The sequence below is a fragment of the Thamnophis elegans genome, chromosome 15 (assembly GCF_009769535.1).
Source record: "Thamnophis elegans isolate rThaEle1 chromosome 15, rThaEle1.pri, whole genome shotgun sequence".
In the NCBI taxonomy this organism is placed as follows: domain Eukaryota; kingdom Metazoa; phylum Chordata; class Lepidosauria; order Squamata; family Colubridae; genus Thamnophis; species Thamnophis elegans.
Genome location: NC_045555.1, coordinates 29268695 through 29287919, shown reverse-complemented (window position 1 = coordinate 29287919; position 19225 = coordinate 29268695). Strand labels below are relative to the sequence as shown.

Genomic DNA, 19225 nt, shown 5'->3' with positions numbered 1-19225 from the left:
AGAGTTATTTATTAAAAATAACTTCCACATGACAGGTAGGTAGCTACAAAATGCAGATGCTGTTTGTGCCCTCAAATCCTTCCCTGTGTCATTCTGGGGCAAATGAACATGTCCAAAACAAAACTATGGTCTGTAGTTTTTATTACTATTTCTTGTCTAAGAATGCCTTTAAGCACCCTTGTAGGGCTTGTAGGATTGTTAGGGGGAAAAAATCCTATGTGGAATTTAAAGGTATTTTTGTAATTAAAAAAATGCTGGAACCTGAATGTTTGGTTTGCTTTGCAGAGCACTAATTTTCTAAGTTAAAAGCTGTTTTTTAAAGCCTGATGGTTGGCAGCGAAGAGGCTTTGGGAGCTTTGCTAGTGTCTGGGGCCAAGCAGTTTCTATTTGAGAGCTAGTCTGTCATTTGAACGGTCAACTACAAGTAGCCCTCCACTTATGACAACAGTTGGGAATTTCTCTTGTAAATTGTTGAGGTTATATGCTGAGTTCCTTCTTTTAAGGCAATATTATAGCAGTTGTTAAACGAATAATGTGGTTGTTAAGTGGATCCAGCTTTCCAATGTGTGATTTTGCCATAAATCAGCAAGAAAGGTCACAAATTGTAATCAGTGACTTTAGGATGCTGCAACCAGTCTAATGCTAGGTACAGTAGTTGCCAAGTGCTTGAATTGTGATCATGTGACAGTGATGATGATGTGACAGTTGTAGCACTAGCAATAACAGTTATGTACCGCTTCACAGTGCTTTGCAGCCCTCTCTAAGCAGTTTACAGAATCAGCATATTGCCCCCAACAATCTGGGCCCTCATTTTTACTTACCTCAGAAAGATGGAAGGCTGAATCAACCTTGAACCAAGTTGAACTGCTGGCAGTCAGCAGAATTAGCCTGCAGTACTGGATTCTAATCACTGTGCCACCACAGGACAGTCACTTTTTCCAGGACTTGTAATTTTGAGTTGTCATTTACAGTTGTAAGGACTGCCTGTATTCTGCAATATTCTTCCATTCTTACTATTAGCTTACATTTTGAGCAAAGCTTCAGTGCAGTTCCTGAAAGGAGAAAAATATTCAAACTATATAAATGGAACAGAATTAATACTAAGGTTAAATAGGAATAAACATAATTATTTTGAAGACTAATAACCATAGTAATTTTAATCAAAACCAGATGTTATCTTGTTAGTTTAAATAAAGATAGTTGAGTTCTTTATCTCTGGAAGAACATTTAAAATCAGCATCACATGTTTTTCTTATTCTTAGATACTTCCAACTGCTCAGCGTCTACTTGATGAGCTGCTATCCTCTCAGTCCACTGCCATCAACACTGTATGTGGAGCCCCAGGTAATAAATAATGCTGTGGATTTATTATATTAAAAAGTATAATCCCAACAATGGTTTTCAAATATGCAAATAAATTTAGTTTCTAAAATGGTAGCGCTTTAGGTTGCCTATAACTAAAAAGCATAGAGGTGTAGCAGATTAAGTATACTCATCATGGTTCTCTTGAGTTGTTCATATGAAACTTTTCCTCTGTTAAGTAGTACGAAGGTATGTTGTATCAAATTTCAAAGATATGTTTCAGTATTTCTGTAGTAAAATTAAGACTCACTACTTTTTTTTATCTGTAACCTTGAGTAGAGGGGGAAACAAACACTTTGGAACAACTAAAAGACTGTATCTGCTTTTTCCTAAGATCCTACTGCTGGTCCATCTGCCTCTGATCAAAGCACCTGGTACTTGGATGAATCTACATTAAGTGACAACATAAAGAAAACTCTTCACAAATTTTGTGGTCCCTCTCCTGTTGTATTTAGGTAACTTAAATTGTCTTCTTCCTTTACAATTTGTGCGTATTTGCAAAGTCCAATGCAAACATCAGCACCGTGCCTCTCCAGACTCTGTTTGTTTTTGTAGGTTTAGAAAGATGGTAAAAGATAATCTTTTTTTAATTGTAGGTGGAGAACTCTATATATATTTGATCAGCTATATTTCAACATGTGAATCATAAGGTGTATACAAATAGTCCTTGATACACACACACACACACACACACAAACACAAACACAAACACACACATTCATTCAACAACTGTTGGAAGTTATGATGCTGCTGAAAATATAAATCTGTGACTGGTCTCTGAAGTTACAGGATTACATTCTTTCTGTCCAGCCTGAATGCTTTGTGTAATGGTTTGTTCATCCCAGAGCTGCACCCTCAACTGGATCCAGCAGGAGGAACAAGATGGCGAAGGTCAGCTGTGGAAAACAGCAGTGGCGGTCCATATATCTAGAAGCTGCAGTAGAAATATGTGGCGGAATGCAGGGTTTCTTAAAGGGCAGCGATTGTGGGGAGGGATTTATGCAAGTGAGGGAGTTGAAGTGTTTCTGTGGTCATAAATGCGGATGTGCCCAAATTCTGATCATGTGATTGCGGAGACCCAAAGAGATTATACCTTTATAACAAGATCTAAACAAAAATTTATTAATACAATTTATAGGTCTTTTCGCCAAGTCCCAATTTACAATTTATAACCAAGTTACTTATACTACTTAAGGTTATCATTTCATTATTGTTGTCGTAGTTAATTATATGTTAACGAATAGACATTTAATAACAATCTAAAACAATCTACAAAATACTGAAATTCCTACTTATTAATCACCAAAAATTAACTAACTTTTTATCATCAACTTTCATTATCAACCTGTATCTTTTCCAGTGACAAAACAGTCTTATCTCTCTTACCAGTTGTTGTGTCAAGTCTCTTTTCAGCTCCTTTATAAAGTTTTTATAAACTTCTCTCCACACTTTATTGCTTAAAAGATCTCTCAAATAGTCTCATTGCCCTTGAATTGTTATTAAAATTAGCTTGTCTTTGGTTGTCAGGCTTATTTCTGAAAAGGTTTCTCTTCTTAACTCCATCATTATCACTCTTTTTTTTTCTCCTGTATCTTGAAATCTGGGATTAAGCTCCAAATTGTCAAATTCACTTTTCCATCTTCCCTTCTTTCCACTTTCACCCATATTTGCTCCATTAAAAAGTTCATCTATTATCTTGTCTTTATCTTCTATATTTTCATTATCTTCTTTAATTTTTGGGGCTCCAACCTCATCATCTTTTGCTGTAAGAAACAATAGTCTATCCAACTTCTTCTCAAATTTCCTAAATCCTTCCAAAATATTTTGAATTCCAGCCAGGATATTTCAAAATTTTAGGGTTTCCTCATCTACATATTGATCCATTTTTCCAAAAAAAAAAAAAAAAAAAAAAAAAAAGATGGACAGAAAAAGAAAAAAAGGAGTCTAATAGCCACTGCCACTCTAGCCTTCCAAGCCTCTTGTGCATATATATTTATTTTAAGTTGACTTAAGCACAAGTTCTTTTGTACTCTTCAAAAGAGAAAGGTTCTATTTTTTTCTTTCCTTTTCCTTCCTTTGCCAAAATATTTTCCAAAAGCACCTACAAAAAACAATTTGTGCCCTTGGCTCTTTATCAGATTTTGTAAGCAAGTTGCAAACCCTTCAGTTACAAAGTCAATAAATTGAAGAGGAATGAACAAAGGATACATTATTTCAAAAAAAGAACACCAGGCTCTGAGTTCTGAATGGCAGATTCTACTTTTTCATACTTCTCCCAAGCTTATGGAAAACAAAAATATTTAATTGTCTTTGGTGGAATTTAATAACAAATGGTAGGATGAAATTGTTAAAATAAAAAAGAGTGTTTTAATTCAAGCCAAAAAATAAAGTGACAAAAAATAGAGGGGGAAAAAAATCAATCCATTCACTTCAAGCAGAGAAACAGGAAACGTTACGGTCACTTAAATCCACAAAATGTCATTACAAAAAAAACCAAGAACTTTCCAAGGCAGTCCAATAAGAATTAAATTCGCTGCTTTATTCTTTTACTTAAAGGACTAATTTATCTTTTAAAAAAAAGTTTCTTTGGGCAATCTTTCTCAAAATAGAAAAAAAAAAACCTTACCTGATGGACTCACTTTCACTTCCTTCCTTCCGGAGCCGTCTCCGACTTCATCAGCCTGGGGGCTGCCTGTTTGCCGCCGGCTTGAAGCGCTTTCCTTGGGTCAATCAGGGACTTTGCGATGTCCCTGAGACCAGCAAGGCTTTGTCTTCCTGTTCACTGTCTCTACGGGACTGTTTAGGTCCAACTGGACCGTCCAGTGGCAAAAGTGTCAATGGCGGTCTCGGACTATTGAGACTGCGTGTTGTCGCAACGTTGGCTCCTCCTCAGACCCAATTTTTGAGGAATTTTAGAGACTAGCTTCAGTGTAATTTGCCACAATTAGTGAAACTTTCATCCACTAAATGTGCTTTTAGTATTTATTTGTCCAGTTAAATGAACTGTTATTCTACTTTTACAGCATAAGGATGTAGACAGAATTCTTGAAACCAGTTTTAGAAGGGGTCCTGGAAAGACACTGGCTAAATCTCCTGGTCATTGGTCTACTTTATAGCTATGTAAAATATTGGAGGAGTTGTTTTAAATTTTAAGATTTGGCATCAATAATATGTGGATGACATGCAATTCTGACCATGTGCATATTTTCAAATTAAAGCCTGCATGTAGATCTTATATAGTATTTTGATGCTGCAGTGTGTTGGGGAAAAGTGCAATGAGCAAGGCAGAAAATGGCTGTGTTGAGTTTTTCTTAAATCTCATCCACATTATTTCACAATATTGATGTTCCTTATGCAGCTCAAAGGGAAAACTAATTTTAAAACCACAAAACTTAATTTGGATGAAATGACTACATTAAACAATTGAAGAAGAGGACTGAAGTGACACAAAAAGATTTGGTGGGAGGGAGTTGCTGTACATTTGGTGGCTGACCTCTTGTCCTTTTTTGATATTACTAAACAGTGTTAGACGCTTCCTGATTGCAGAGATGGATTAGGGAGACAAAATCTATAAAGACATCCCCTACATGCAGAGTTTCAGAAATGATTAACCTATGTTCAAGCATCAGTTTGAAGTTCTCCCATCTCCTCCCCCCACTCCACTTTTCCCAACTGCACAGTGATGTGAATTCCATGTACCTGTCCTCTACGGAACCCCCAGCTGCTGCTGAGTGGGCCTGTCTGTTACGCCCCCTGAGAGGAAGAGAACCTGAAGGCATATGGAACCTGCTTTCAATTGTACGTGAGATGTTTAAGAGGCGGGATACCAATGCAGCTCCTCTTCTGGAGATCCTGACAGACCAGTGTCTGACATACGAACAGGTATTATTTCCTTAGTTAAATAAATTCTCACAAAAACTTGTGTGTGGGATGGAATGGTCATGTTGCTTATGTAGAAATTTTAAGGAAAGTGAAGAATTAGACAAATGCCTAATAGTATAATAATGAAGTGTTAGGAAAGAGATGGCTATCCCACTGTCAATTCCACTGAACACCATCAATTTCCATTTCTAAAATCTAGCCAATTTTGGGTAGTTTGTTTTTTAAATGTGTTTAGCCAAAAAAGAGGCAGTAGTTGAAATACTATCTCTAAGGCTCTATTGCATATATATATATATATACAGCATTTTTTTCTGTGATAGTGCTGTTTTTGGCCAAATAAAGCAGGAAATTTGTGTGTTAAGATTCATGGAGGCAAACTACTGATTTTTTGTCTCTAATACCACAAAAGAGAGTGAAAAAATTCAATTCGACCAACTTGGGTTGCAGTATAGCAATGAGATCATAAAAAATAATAGTACTGCTCTGTGTTTTACTAGTCAGATTGCACTTAAACTGTTGTGCCCAGTTCTGGTTCTCTCAGTATGAGAAGGACACAAAGAAATTGGAAGGAATGCAGAGAAGATGGAGAAAAATTGTGAGGGGGAGGAGAGCTAAACCCTAGAATAAATGGTAAAATAACTTTGAAGCTAAAGTTGAGATTGCTTAAGAGAGACATGATAGCAGTCGTCTAACGTTTGAAGAACTGTCATGGGAAGAGGGTATGGAATAAAAACTGATGGATGAAAGCTAAACATGGAAATCCATACTTGGGAATTTTTTTTATTGTGATAGCTATAAATAATGAAACAGCCTACCTCCTAGAAGAAAGTATGGATGTTCCACTATATGAGATTTCCAAGCATTAGCTGGTTATCCATTTGTCTGGAATGACCTGAGAATTCCTACCATGAGCAGGTGGTTGGACTAGAAGAGATTTCCAACTCTGTGTTTTATAATGTGTCGCACATGTTTCTGACAATAGTTAGAATTGAAGAATCATGTGTAGTCCACTGGATTAAGAAAAATAAGTATGAAGTTTGAGCATCTGACATTCTGCTTCATTTGTCTACAGATAACTGGCTGGTGGTATAGTGTAAGGACATCTGCATCCCATAGTAGTGCAAGTGGGCACACTGGCCGGGGCAATGGCCAGTCAGAAGTTGCTGCTCATGCTTGTGCAAGTATGTGTGATGAGATGGTTGTACTTTGGAGACTTGCTGTCTTGGATCCAACCATCAGCCCTCATCGGTAGGTGTAATTCTGAAAGTCCATAACACAGTTGACCTTGACAAAAGTCTGTTAATGGATACTTGCCTATTATTTTTATTGTAATATTCATATCCAGTTTTTTTGCTTGATTGCATCTTACTCCAAACATGGATGGGAGTTACATGGCATTGAAATATTCTAAAAACTTTCATGCCAGATTGCTGCTTTAATCTGTGCTTTCTTTGAATTCATGTTCTAAGTATTTGTCCTTCAAATACATAGTTATAATGAGTAGTACTGTATTTGCTCTCATGTTTTCTATAAAAAGGTTTGCTTTATATTTTTCTCAAGCATGTTTTAAATTTTTAATTAAAAACACTATCTTACATTTGAAGACCTATAACTTACAACTATCAGATCAGCAGAGTCTGGATATGGTCATAGTCCTGTTATTTTTTTTTTTACTAAAAACAAGTACATGTATGAGGTCCTTGGTGCTCTCTGAGCTTGTTTGCTTTCTTGCAGACATTTCATTTACCAAACTTGATAACATCATTAATGCTAGTGCATCATCAGACTACATGTATTATCTGCATCTTTTGTCAAAAGATACACACCAATGTACAAAAATGTAGGCATCATGTTCAAATTGTATGTTTCAATGAATTCCTAAGTAAACAAGAGCCATTACAATTTTGGTAGATTATAGCATTAAGCATGACATTTTTGTTGAAATTTGAATGCATACTTATTTATGTGCAGTTATTTGCAAATTCAACTTAAGAAACAATGAATATAACAGATGCAAAAGCTTGGACACCATTCCAGTCATTATTTTATAACTCCTCACCTTCTAAATGTTTCCTTTAGGCAGCTAAGGTCTTGTTCGTGGAATTTTTCCCCACTTGTCCTTGCAGAATCCTTCAATGAAATATTCCTAGTTTTCCCAGGATGCATTTCACCACATAGTGAAATGTGTTCCTCTACAGATTTTCCGTAATGTTCATATCAGGGGACAGGGCAAGTAAGACAACAATCTGAAAGATACCACCAAAACAGAGCATGAAGAAATCTTTATAAAAAGATAAGTGTTTTGGAGTGCCTTGAATAATCCTCACCTTTCAATTTTATGAAAATTTGTGGGACAATATCAAACATGGAGCATATTGAATGCGACCGAAGAATATTTCCCTTGAATTTCTTTGCCAAACACAATAGACTAGGGGTCCCCAACTTGTGGGCTGCAGCCCACTAGTGGGCTGTGCGGGGTTTGCAACCGGGCTATGGAAATGGCTGGCAAGTGTGCACACGCACCCTAACTTATGCGAGCAGCAGTCAAGCACACGGGCTCCATTTAAGTGAATGGCAGGTGCACATGCACACCTTTCGCACAAATGGAGCTGCATATGTGCACTCTTGCCTGCAGCTTGCGCGGAACCATCCCCTTTCCTCCTGTCACGTGTCCACAAAGCTGGAAATATTGGAGAATTCTACTAGGATCGGTGTTACGAATGTTCATAGGAGCTTTGATTATTTGAGGTTTTTTTCTGTGACATAAAAATGAAATTAAGTATTAAACATATTAGAATATTAGAGTTTTGATAAACGTAAGTGTACCTGATTAACAAGAAATTAAAAATAAATTAAATTTTGACATTTGCTTTTAATGGGTCACTTTTGCCCCTTACTTGTTTCTTTTCTTCCATACTGCTAGCCGAAGGGACTTGTGCACGCAGCTAAGGCAGTGGCAGTTGAAGGTAATAGACAATGTCAAAAGAGGGCAGCATAAGAAGTCTCTGGAGAAGTTATTCCATGGGTTCAAACCAGCCGTGGAAGCTTGCTACTTCAATTGGGAGGAGGCATATCCTATTCCAGGCATCACCTACAGCAGTGCTGACAAAAAGAACTCCTTTTGTTGGGTGAAGGCCATCCAGCAGAGGAACTGCAGGCCACTGTGTGTAGAAAATTTTTCTGATGGAGGGAGAGGCCATGGAACAGATGCTATGGGGACATGTTTGCAGCTAGGAGACAGGTCACGACTTGTCTCTCAGGAACCAGCTGTGCGCCCCAAAGAACTTATTGGGAAACGGAAAGTTGTGTCTGAAGGCCCCCAGAGGGTTTTGAGAAGACTTTCAGCAGAAGGGGATAAAGCTTCATATAAAACAGCTGCGAACAAGGGCAAGCTTCCGGTGGGAAAGAACTTAGCCAGCAAACATGGCGGGAAGCGTCGTATGAGCAGTGAGGACAGTTCTTTAGAGCCGGACTTGGCTGAATTGACTTTAGATGACAGCAGTTTGGCTCTTGGAGCAGAGGCGAGCAATACATTCAGCTTCACAGACAGCCCGTTGAGCAGAAGCTACAGAGATACTTTTGAGGATGATGGTGGAGTGTATTTCTCTGAGGCAACCGAGCCGACCCTCAGAAGCAGTCCTTCCACCAAGAAACTTTCAAAGGAACCCGTGGAGGAAGTGGGCAGTGGAGATGATGACCTCCATGGCCCTGATGAAAGTAGTGCTGGGGTATGTTCAAAGCCAAAAGAGGTGGAGGAAAATGGCGCTGCTGGAGGAGAAGAAGAAGAAGATGATTACCAAGTTTATTATTTAAATCCCCAGGAGGTGGCTAAGGAAGAAGACGAGAAAGCAGAGGGTGGGATTGAAGAGGAACAAGACATGTTTGCTGGAATAAAACCCTTGGAGCAAGAAAACCGAATGGAGGTAGGCCTGTAAGCTCCTGACTCATGTGCCCCCCCTTTATTTTAGACTCCTACAGTATATGTTTCTACTGGGAAGAATGAAAACATGTATTATGTAACAGTGAAGGACTGTTAAACTAAGATAACAGCTTTATAAATAACATTTGTATCAATATTGATAATTTATTCTTCTGTGTGTCAACATTTATCTGTAGCACTTGGTCAAGGAAAAAGGAATAGAATGTAACTCAGGCATATTTTGCATAATAATAATATGTAGCATGCTGTGTTATATCAGCCATTTTGACAAGACTGCAGGATTATTCATGAATGGTGCAAAATTTGGTAGTAGGATACACATCTAACGCAGAAGTTCTGAATTGCATCCCTTGTATCTGCATTTCCAAATGGATCTTACATCATTGAACTTCTGCTTGAGATTTCAAACTATCAGTCAGACTACAAAGCATTGAACACGTGGATCATATAAGGCAGAATCATGTGTTTATCTTAATTTGTTTCTTGCTTCACATTGAATACCTTTCCTTGTTGGACCTGAAGAGTCACACACTCCAAATGTGATGCAGGTAGGGGTTGGTAAGGGAGTGCGAGGAACATTTCTCACAAGTGGCTAGATTTTACTGGGGACTTGGAGAAAGTTGAGGGTGATATGCTTATTGGAGGACTTAACAAACACTGTAGTTGTAATCTATTTCTTACATGGGAGTGGCAGTAAGAGTTGCCATGAGTTTCAGCAGGAAAGTTCCTAGGCCCATAAGACTAAGAACTGAGAGCAAAGGAAGCAAGAATTAGACTGGTTTTGCTGCAATTCTCAATTTACAGATCCTGTTTGCCTGCGCAGAGGCTCTTCATGCACATGGCTATAGCAGTGAAGCTTGCCGTCTTACTGTTGAACTTGCAAAAGACTTACTGGCTAACCCTCCTGATCTCAAAGTGGAGCAACCCCCAACCAAGGTATAATGTTGATAGAAACATAGTTTAAATGGGAAGACCGGGGTTGGACAATAGCTAGTAGGAGATTTAGATGTGTGTGTTGCTGTGGATAATGTTAATGCTGTAACAAGTATAAACTCTTACTTTGAGGCACCACTTGATAGTTATGCTGTGATATTTTGAGATAATCGACTGCTCTCCTTTTGATGTGCATTCCCCATTGTATGTCTTCATCCTCTGTAGTAATCCTTTCTGTCCAAATTCTCCATCTGATGGTGGTGGGGAAACAACAGGTCAGCTGCAGAACAATCTGTACTGATTCTAATGATTATCTCCTTCCTTAACCATGAGAGGGGGTGGTGGTTAGGGGGGTTGGACTAAAAGACCTCTGAGGGTCCTTCCAGCCCTATTAATCTGTTTTCTATGTGAAGGATGGCTAGGGGAAAGGATGCATCTTCTGAAGAGCTTTGACTAATTTTTTTTGCTAACTGTTAACAGAATGATGTTGTTCAGTATGGGATAATGGGCTTCAAAGAAACAGAAAGTTGGGAGTAAGAATAGCTGTTGCAGGGGAGTAGAGGAATCAACTGGACTCCCTCAAGGATTGTGTGTTGGGATTAAAAATGAGCAAGGAAAGGTGGATGGTGAGGATTATATGATTTTGGATGATAAAAGTACTAAAACATTAAAGGAACTTTTGAATTCTAGTGCAAGGTGAGATTAAAATTTAAAACAAAATAGCTGAATCAGTAAAAGTGCTTTTTGATATAAATAAGAACACCTCCCCCTCATTTTGCCATTTTTTCCTTCTGTTCAATTGCATCCAGTTCTTGGAAACTCCCTTAACAAATTTGTCATGGCCTCTTCCAAGGGCTGAAAGAGGGACTTCCCCAGGGTACCCAATTGGCTTCATCTCAAAATGGGGGCTAAGTTCACAATCTCCTGGTTTCTAGTCTGATGTTTAATGACAACACCAGATAGCCTCTCAAAAAGTAGATTAGAAAATACTGAATACTGAATATATGACTGCAGGTAGTGCAATATATGAAGAATTGAGTGAACCCATATTATAGAGTTACTCCGTTCCACATCAAATTGTTGAGCTGTGGTTTTGAGGAGCATATTTTTGTCACCTTGTAGAAAAAAGAAATCTCACATTGCTTATTTATTCATTAAAACATGCTTATGTCCTAGGCAGGCAGGTATATTTGATTCTCATATCTTTTTATTCCTAAAATATCTATTGGTTAAAGTATATGAGGGCGTGAAGGTAAAACATTAATGGATTGCAAATTTTAGAGAGTTTTTTCCTTTAAATGTATGCTTTGTCTACTAAGTCGCTTTAAAAAAAACCCAATATTTCTTTAATGATGCTAAAGCCAAGTTGCATTTTACTTTCAAAATGTTTATGACATAGTGCAAATAAAAACAAATACTATTACATCAAATGGTGATTAAAATTATATAGCATTTTTGTTGTACTTCATAAAGCTTCTATTGGCTCATTTCATTTTTATGTATGGATTTTTCCTCACATAATCTTGGGATGGATCTAGACTGAATTTGTCCTGATGGGGTACAACTGAAATCAGTAGAATTTCATCTAAGACTAGGAAGTAGGAAATACAAATTTGTATTTTAATATGAATGAAGCCAATTACTCAGTTGTAGTTGCTCTGTATTTTAAAATGCACTTTTCTGATTATAAATATCCATGTCAAATATGTATGTTAAAGATGTATAAAAGGGTAGAGATTCCCTTAAGCTAAGCAACATGAGAAAATGCAATTGTGTTTCTTGTTAAATGTTCTTCCAGTTTCCTAGTATTGTCTGTAGCCTGGGATAGATATCCTGATTGTCTCCCATTCATATCTGTGTCTAATCCTGCTCAGCCAAGAGTAGTTAGCTGCTTTTATAGGCATATATTAAGGAAAAGGACTGGCAAGAACCCACATTTTTATACATTTGAGATGGCACATAATTGGAATCAGTTCCTAAGCATGCTTGTTATTTGTAAATTGTTTTTTTAATAGAATCAAGCGCAGAAAAAATCACATTCAGCCTTCTAATTCTCCATCCCACAGGGAAAGAAAAACAAAGTCTCTACCAGCAAACAGACTTGGATGGCAACAAACACTTTATCCAAAGCTGCTTTTCTGCTGACTGTCCTGAGTGAGCGGCAGGAATACCACAATCTGGCTTTCCAGATTGGCATGTTTGCTCTGGAATTACAGAGGCCCCCAGCATCTACCAAGGCCCTGGAGGTATGTAGAGGATGGCTTTGGTGCCTTATTTAGCACTTTCATTGGTGTGTGTGTGTGTGTGGGAAATTGCGTACCTAGAGAATCCTAAAGATCATGAAACTGACTGAGGTTTTTGGTTTACACCTCCAGCTCTTGGTTCAAATTGTTTGGCCCTAAATAATTTCCCCTAAACTCTGGATAAAAAATAGTGTCCAATTGTTGTTGTAGTATTACAACAGGATGACTTTTTTTTACAACCCAGTGATACAGTATAAGTAGTTCTTAATTTATGACCACAACTGGATCTGGAAAATTTATTTTTGAGGAGTGTGGTCATTAAGTGAGACATCACATGACTGTGACCAATGACCTTCTCTGCTACCTTCCCCGTTGACTTTGCTTGTCAGCAAATGGCAATCACATAACAGCAGTTGTCATAAATGCAAGTCAGTCGCCAAGTACCCAGATTGTGATGACATAATCGCAGGGACACTGTGATGGTCGTAAGTGTGAGGACCAGTCATAAGTTCCTTTTTATAGTGCTGTCAAATAGTCACTAAATCATAAATCAAGGACTACCTACATTGGTTTTGGTAGAATCTGTTAGCTGGTTATTTTCGAGTTTACTCTCCAAAATGTGCACCTGCAGGTGTATATTCTTCACAGACTTACATAGACTTTTATATGGCTCTGCAGTATCAAGGATTGAGTTTTGTCCCCAAAGTTAGGGAATTTCTTGGAAGCCTTCACTGGATAAAACCAGGCCTCTCAGCCTCAGGCAAGGATTCTTACGCATCACTACAAAGCATTTTTTTCTTAATATTATTATCCAGTCTTTGTGAACAATAATGCGTTTGTTAAAATAAAGGCCTTGTGCATATTTCTCCCTGATCCCTATCACACAGGTCAAGCTGGCATACCAGGAGTCTGAGATTGTGGCCTTGTTGAAGAAGATCCCACTTGGCTCTAGCGAGATGAATACTATTCGGGGGAGGGCTGAAGAGCTGAGGGAAGGAACACTGTGTGATTACCGCCCTGTCCTGCCTCTCATGCTAGCTAGCTTCATATTTGATGTCTTATGTGCTCCAGGTAAAACCCCTGCTTATTTACCCAAAGAGAAAGTCCCTTGAGGAAAGACCTGCTCGTCCCTCTACACTTTCAGTGCAGTTTCCACAGTCCATTCAGTTATGTCTGTTGGTTCAAGTGTCCATGAGAACTTCTGTGTTTTCTGTAAGATTAAAAAAATAAACCCGCCACACACTTGGTTTAGACCAGATGCTCATATGTGCTGTGGAGGTCCTGAGCTTAGCCTTAATCACAAAGCCTAGAATATGCAATAAGCCTATCTGAATAGGGGGTTGTTAGTCAGTCTCTAAAACTGACTATTCATTAACTATGTCCTAATATTACCAACAGAAAGCCCTCTTATAAATTACTCTACAGAAACTTTGGGGTACAAACTAATTTATCCCTGTTGCTGATGGGAGTCAAAGTATTCAGTGGGCACCAGGGTTTCTCTATTTAATAGGGGTTATGCCCAGTTTCTTAAAGCAGATGGTCAGTCTTGGCGACTACTTGCTGAATCTCTACTACAGGTTTTTTTCCCAGATAAAGCACCAAATCTAAGACCATATTTTACAGCTCTGAGGAAGTCAAAACAGCGCGCTCTTCCTTGTGGTGGCCGCAATCCTCTTTTCATTCTGAATTACCAGCTGTGCCGTGTGTTAAATTACAATTAGAGTTGTACAAAAAATGTCTCCAGGAGGATAAAATGTCTCAATAGGGTACTGAAGAAAATTTGATGATGCTTGATTAACTGTAGCGATATTGTACAAGTTGTTAAAATACAATATTTGCACTGTTTTTTTTATTTACCAGTCCAGGCAATGTTTATTTTCTGTAGAGCTAATTAATATCTCTGTTCCTGTCCTAGTGGTTTCTCCTACAGGGTCGAGACCCCCAAGCCGTAATTGGAACAATGAAATGCCTGGAGATGAAGAACTTGGCTTTGAGGCAGCCGTGGCAGCCCTTGGTAAATGCTTAGTTCCCCCCCCCTCCACAATTGCTCCTATAATTTTAGAAGAGATCCTGCCCCTGTCATGTAGTAATTCTGGCATCACCTAAATGGTATTGAAATAATGGAAAGCATGGGCACAAAAAGTAGATAATCTTTTTAAATGAAATTTTAGGAGAAAATGTCTTGCCCTAGCAGGAATCTTTTCGTACTTACATAAAGTAGGATGACATCCTTGGATTCTGCTTTGCAGGCATGAAGACAACAGTGAGTGAAGCAGAGCACCCTCTTCTGTGTGAAGGTACTCGAAGAGAGAAAGGAGATCTAGCTCTAGCCCTGATGATCACTTACAAGGATGATCAGTCTAAACTCAAAAAGGTAAGTTATTTTTAGAAATGTTTAGAAACAGAACACCTTTTGTTCATTTTTAAATAACTAAGCTTTTCAGAGTTTCTTGGAAACCAACTAACTTTCACAAGACTTTTCAAGATTTACAATGTTGTTTGATGTGTACATGTGTGAGAGAGAGTCTAATCAGGGTGGATTATGTGTGAGTTGCCCCTGTGTGTTTCCCTATAAGGCACCTGTAGGTTTCTGTGTGCATGTGTGTATTGGGAAGCATGGGATGAGAAATACATACTCTACTTCGATCATGAGACCACGAAAAGGGTGCTTAGAACGGAAGAAATAATAATAATAATAATAATAATAATAATAATAATAATAATAATAATAATTCTGGCTCTACAAAAAACCACCCTACTTGGAAACTTATATCCTCCGACGTTACCTTAACAGTTTCTAGGTCCTTGGTTAGGACTCAAGCTGTTGAGCTACCAACCAGCCCTAAAGGCTGTGAATCTCACCAAAGATTAACCACATATAATAACAACAACAACAACGGCTGAATCGTTGCTCGGATTAACAAGGGTTCTGTTGGATGCTATGGCTCCTGGGCATTCTGCGCAAAATGAGCTACAGGGCACAGCTCCCTCTGCTAGGCAACTACAAGTACTTTTTAGATTTTAGAGACTTGTAAGTGCCTTTAACCAGAAGCCATGCAATTCATGCACTCCAGTTCTTCACTTTTCTTGACTGCCTTTGCACCATTTCTTTTGTTATTTTCACATCTTCCATTTTATACACTTAAATAGAATCCTCAATCTATTTGATCCATTTTGCATTTCTGTTATGCTTCTTGTTGTTTTCCCACAAATTCTTCCAAAATTTCAGAGCTTCCTCTTTATCAGGCTTTTCATTTGTTGTTACTCCATCTCCACTTTCTAAGTTCTTATAAAACAGTTCCTCTGAACTGTGAGTTTTCCTTGAATTGAGTTACTCGGTTTTCATATCTTTTAATCTTTTCAGCAATGGCAACAAACCTCTGCTTCAGCTCTTCAATTACTATCGCAATCTCTTTATTCTCCAAATCTTATCTTGCTTCCAGGCTGCTTTTGACCTGCTTGTTCTTTAGCTGACCTTGCCTTAGGTTCTTCAAGTTGCTCAAGTCTCCACGAAATTTTTTGATCTCCAATTCCAACTGAATTTTCCATTTAGGTTTCCTCTTCTTGCCTCTTTGGTTCTTTTGTATTTTCAAACCCAATTCTTTGGTGGTTATGAAGGCTGTTGCATACATTAGCTGGTTTGTTTCAGCTAATGTAGTGGTTTGAATGGTTTGCACAGCCTCATTGAACTTTTTTAGTACCTTTCTCAATTCTATCTGGTTAATTTGGTTCAGCTTTGGCAAACATGTTTTTTCAGCATCTTCCATTTGATGCTTTATTTTCTCAGCTAATTGAGCAATATCTGTTGGTGTTTGTTCTTCAGTGCTTCCTTGTTCTTTATCTTCATCCATGTCAGCATCCTCTTCCTCCCTTTCTTCCTCAGTTTGCTTTTGAGTCTGTAAATCATTCTTGATGTTACTCTTCTTTGTTAGTATACTCAGACCATTAGTTGCTTTCTCTTCGATTTCTATTAATTCTGCTGTAGTGAAAAATTTATGGCTTAGAATTCTACGTCGTTGGTCCATTAACCTTTGTTCACTGATATCACAGTCTGTGTGGTTCAGCTTCCAAATCTGATACATTTGTTTTTGAAATCCACGTTTTGCTAGCTCAGACTGATAGTAAGCTTTCATAATAGAGATGTTTTCTTCCCTAGTCCAGATTTTTCGCTTTTTCACTTCAGCAGAGGAAGTTGAGCCCTGTAACTCATTTTGCGCAGAATGCCCAGGAGCCATAGCATCCAACGGAACCCTTGTTAATCCGGGAGATGGTTCAGCAGGCATAAATTTCATTTTTTTCGTATTCACCATATTTGTATGGGTTGTGGAGCAAATTTTGTCTGGCCCTTCACCTAAGACCTGTCTGATATGGTTGCAACTGTTCAGCATAGCCCTTAGGATCACTAGAGCACGCAAGCCCCTCCACCACAACATGGTAAAGCTCCTCGGGGGAATATTATTATTATTATTATTATTATTATTATTATTAATAATAATAATAATAATAATAATAATAATAATAATAATAATAATAGTTTGGCTTTCTTCCTGAATGTGACAAGCAATAGGGAAAAAGCAGAACTATTTAACTCATTTCTTGCATCTGTCTTTACACAAAGGGATGAAACAGTCCAACCTATCAAAAACAGCATCACAAAAATCAGATTAGGAACACAAATTGAAATTGGGAAGAAAATGGTAAGTGAACACCTGTCTACCCTAGATGAGTTCAAATCACCAGGATCGAAGGGATTACACCCCAGGGTTCTGAAGGAACTTGCAGATGAGATCTCAGAACCACTGAACTATATCTTTCAGAGATACTGGAGCACCGGGGAAATGCCAGAGGACTGGAAAAGAGCTGATATGGTTCCCATCTTCAAAAAAGGGGAAAAAAATAGATCCAGGAAACTATAGACCTATCAGCCTGACCTCAGTACCAGGAAAGATTCTGGAAAAGATAATCAAGCAACGAATTAGCGAACATCTAGAAGTAAACAAAGTAATAGCCAAAAGCCAATATGGGTTTGTCAAAAACAGATCATGCAGACTAATCTTATTGCACTCTTTGACAAAGTGACCGAATTAGTGGACCAGAGGAATGCCGTCGATATAGTTTACTTGGACTTCAGTAAGGCATTTGATAAGATAGACCATAACCTACTGCTAGATAAAGTAGAAGAATGTGGGTTGGACAGCATCACCACAGGATGGATTTGTAACTGGCTGATCAACCACACTCAGTGTGTAGTCCTCAATGGAACTGCATCTACATGGAGGGAAGTATGCAGTGGAGTACTCCAAGGCTCTATTTTAGGCCCAGTACTCTTCAACATCTTCATCAATGATTTGAATGAGGGAATAAATGGGGAACTCATCAAATTTGCAGATGACACCAAGATGGCAGGAATAGCCAACACTCCAGAAGATAAGCTTAAGATACAGAAGGATTTTGACAAACTTGAACATTGGGCACTATCTAATAAAATGAAATTCAATGGTGAAAAGAGTAAGGTTCAACTTTTAGGCAAGAAAAACGAAATGCATAGGTACAGTATAGGTGGTACCTTCCTCAATAGTAGTAACTCTGAGAGGGATCGTGGAGTCCTAGTGGACAACCATTTAAATATGAGCCAGCAGTGTACAGCAAAAAAGCCAAAAAAGCCAACATAGTTCTAGGCTACATAAACAGAGGGATAGAATCAAGATCATGTGAAGTGTTAATACCACTTTATAATGCCTTGGTAAGGCTAGACTTGGAATACTGCATTCGGTTTTGGTTGCCACGATGTAGAAAAGATGTGGAGACTCTAGAAAGAGTGCAAAGAATAGCAACAAAGATGACTAGGGGACTGGAGACTAAAACATATGAAGAAGAGTTACAGGAACTGGGTATGCCTAATTTAATGAAAAGAAGAATTATGGGAGACATGATAGCAGTGTTCCAATATCTCAGGGGTTGCCACAAAGAAGAGGGAGTCAAACTATTCTCCAAAGTACCTGAGGGCAGAACAAGAAGCAATGGGTGGAAACTAATCAAGGAGAGAAGCAACTTAGAACTGAGGAGAAATTTCCTGACAGAACAATTAATCAGCGAAAGAGCTTGCCTCCAGAAGTTGTGAATGCCCCAACACTGGAAGTCTTTAAGAAGATGTTGGATAGCCATTTGTCTGAAATGGTATAGGATTTCCTGCCTAGGCAGGAGGTTGGACTACAAGACCTCCCTTCCAATTCTGCTATTGTATTGTATTGTATTGTAAATTTATCCATTCTTTCACCCAAGTTAATGCAGAAGCCTGGTAATAAAGCTCCCAATCTGGCAGTTGCTCTTTTTCCTTGCCAAACATATTTCAAAATTATTGCATTTAATTCATCTTAGTATTTTTTCTCTAGTTTTATAGGAATCGTTTGAAACAAAAACAGTAGCTTCTGCAGAATATTCATTTTTATAGTTGCTATTCTTCCTATCATTGCAAATTTTTCCAATTCTCCAAATCAAGTTTAATTTGTTTTGTTCTTTATATGAAGTTTTTTATTTTTTCATTTTCATAACATGTAACCACATGTATACTTTTACATAGTCAACATCATATTGTATTATTAAATGTTTACATCAATTCATCTTCCCATCAACTCCCACTAACAATTATTGGCTCTTCCAACTCTGCTATTGTATTGTATATAATAATAATAACAACAACAACATCTTGAATGGAAAAGTCAAAGAGTCAATGCAAAAGGAATACATCAGGAGGGTCCGCAAAATAGTAAAATCAAAGCTGAATGCTGGAAACATAATTAAAGCCATTAATACACGGGCAGTTCCAGTGATATGCTACTCAGCTGGAATCATCAACTGGACTCCA

The 19225-nt window shown here is 38.1% G+C and overlaps 1 protein-coding gene across 4 annotated transcripts in view; it reads left to right on the top strand.

Moving 5' to 3' along the window:
* The window catches only part of ZSWIM8 (zinc finger SWIM-type containing 8), an 85336-nt gene that overhangs the window by 35193 nt on the left and 30918 nt on the right, over positions 1–19225 (top strand). For 3 of the 4 annotated variants that reach the window (XM_032231481.1, XM_032231480.1, XM_032231483.1), the window contains 10 exons: positions 1263–1344; positions 1697–1817; positions 5043–5244; positions 6317–6492; positions 8168–9167; positions 9989–10120; positions 12184–12363; positions 13248–13431; positions 14276–14374; positions 14610–14734. In XM_032231481.1, coding sequence (XP_032087372.1) covers positions 1263–1344; positions 1697–1817; positions 5043–5244; positions 6317–6492; positions 8168–9167; positions 9989–10120; positions 12184–12363; positions 13248–13431; positions 14276–14374; positions 14610–14734 — 2301 coding nt within the window. The remainder of the gene's footprint in view (positions 1–1262; positions 1345–1696; positions 1818–5042; positions 5245–6316; positions 6493–8167; positions 9168–9988; positions 10121–12183; positions 12364–13247; positions 13432–14275; positions 14375–14609; positions 14735–19225) is intronic. The other variant, XM_032231482.1, reaches the window with a different exon arrangement.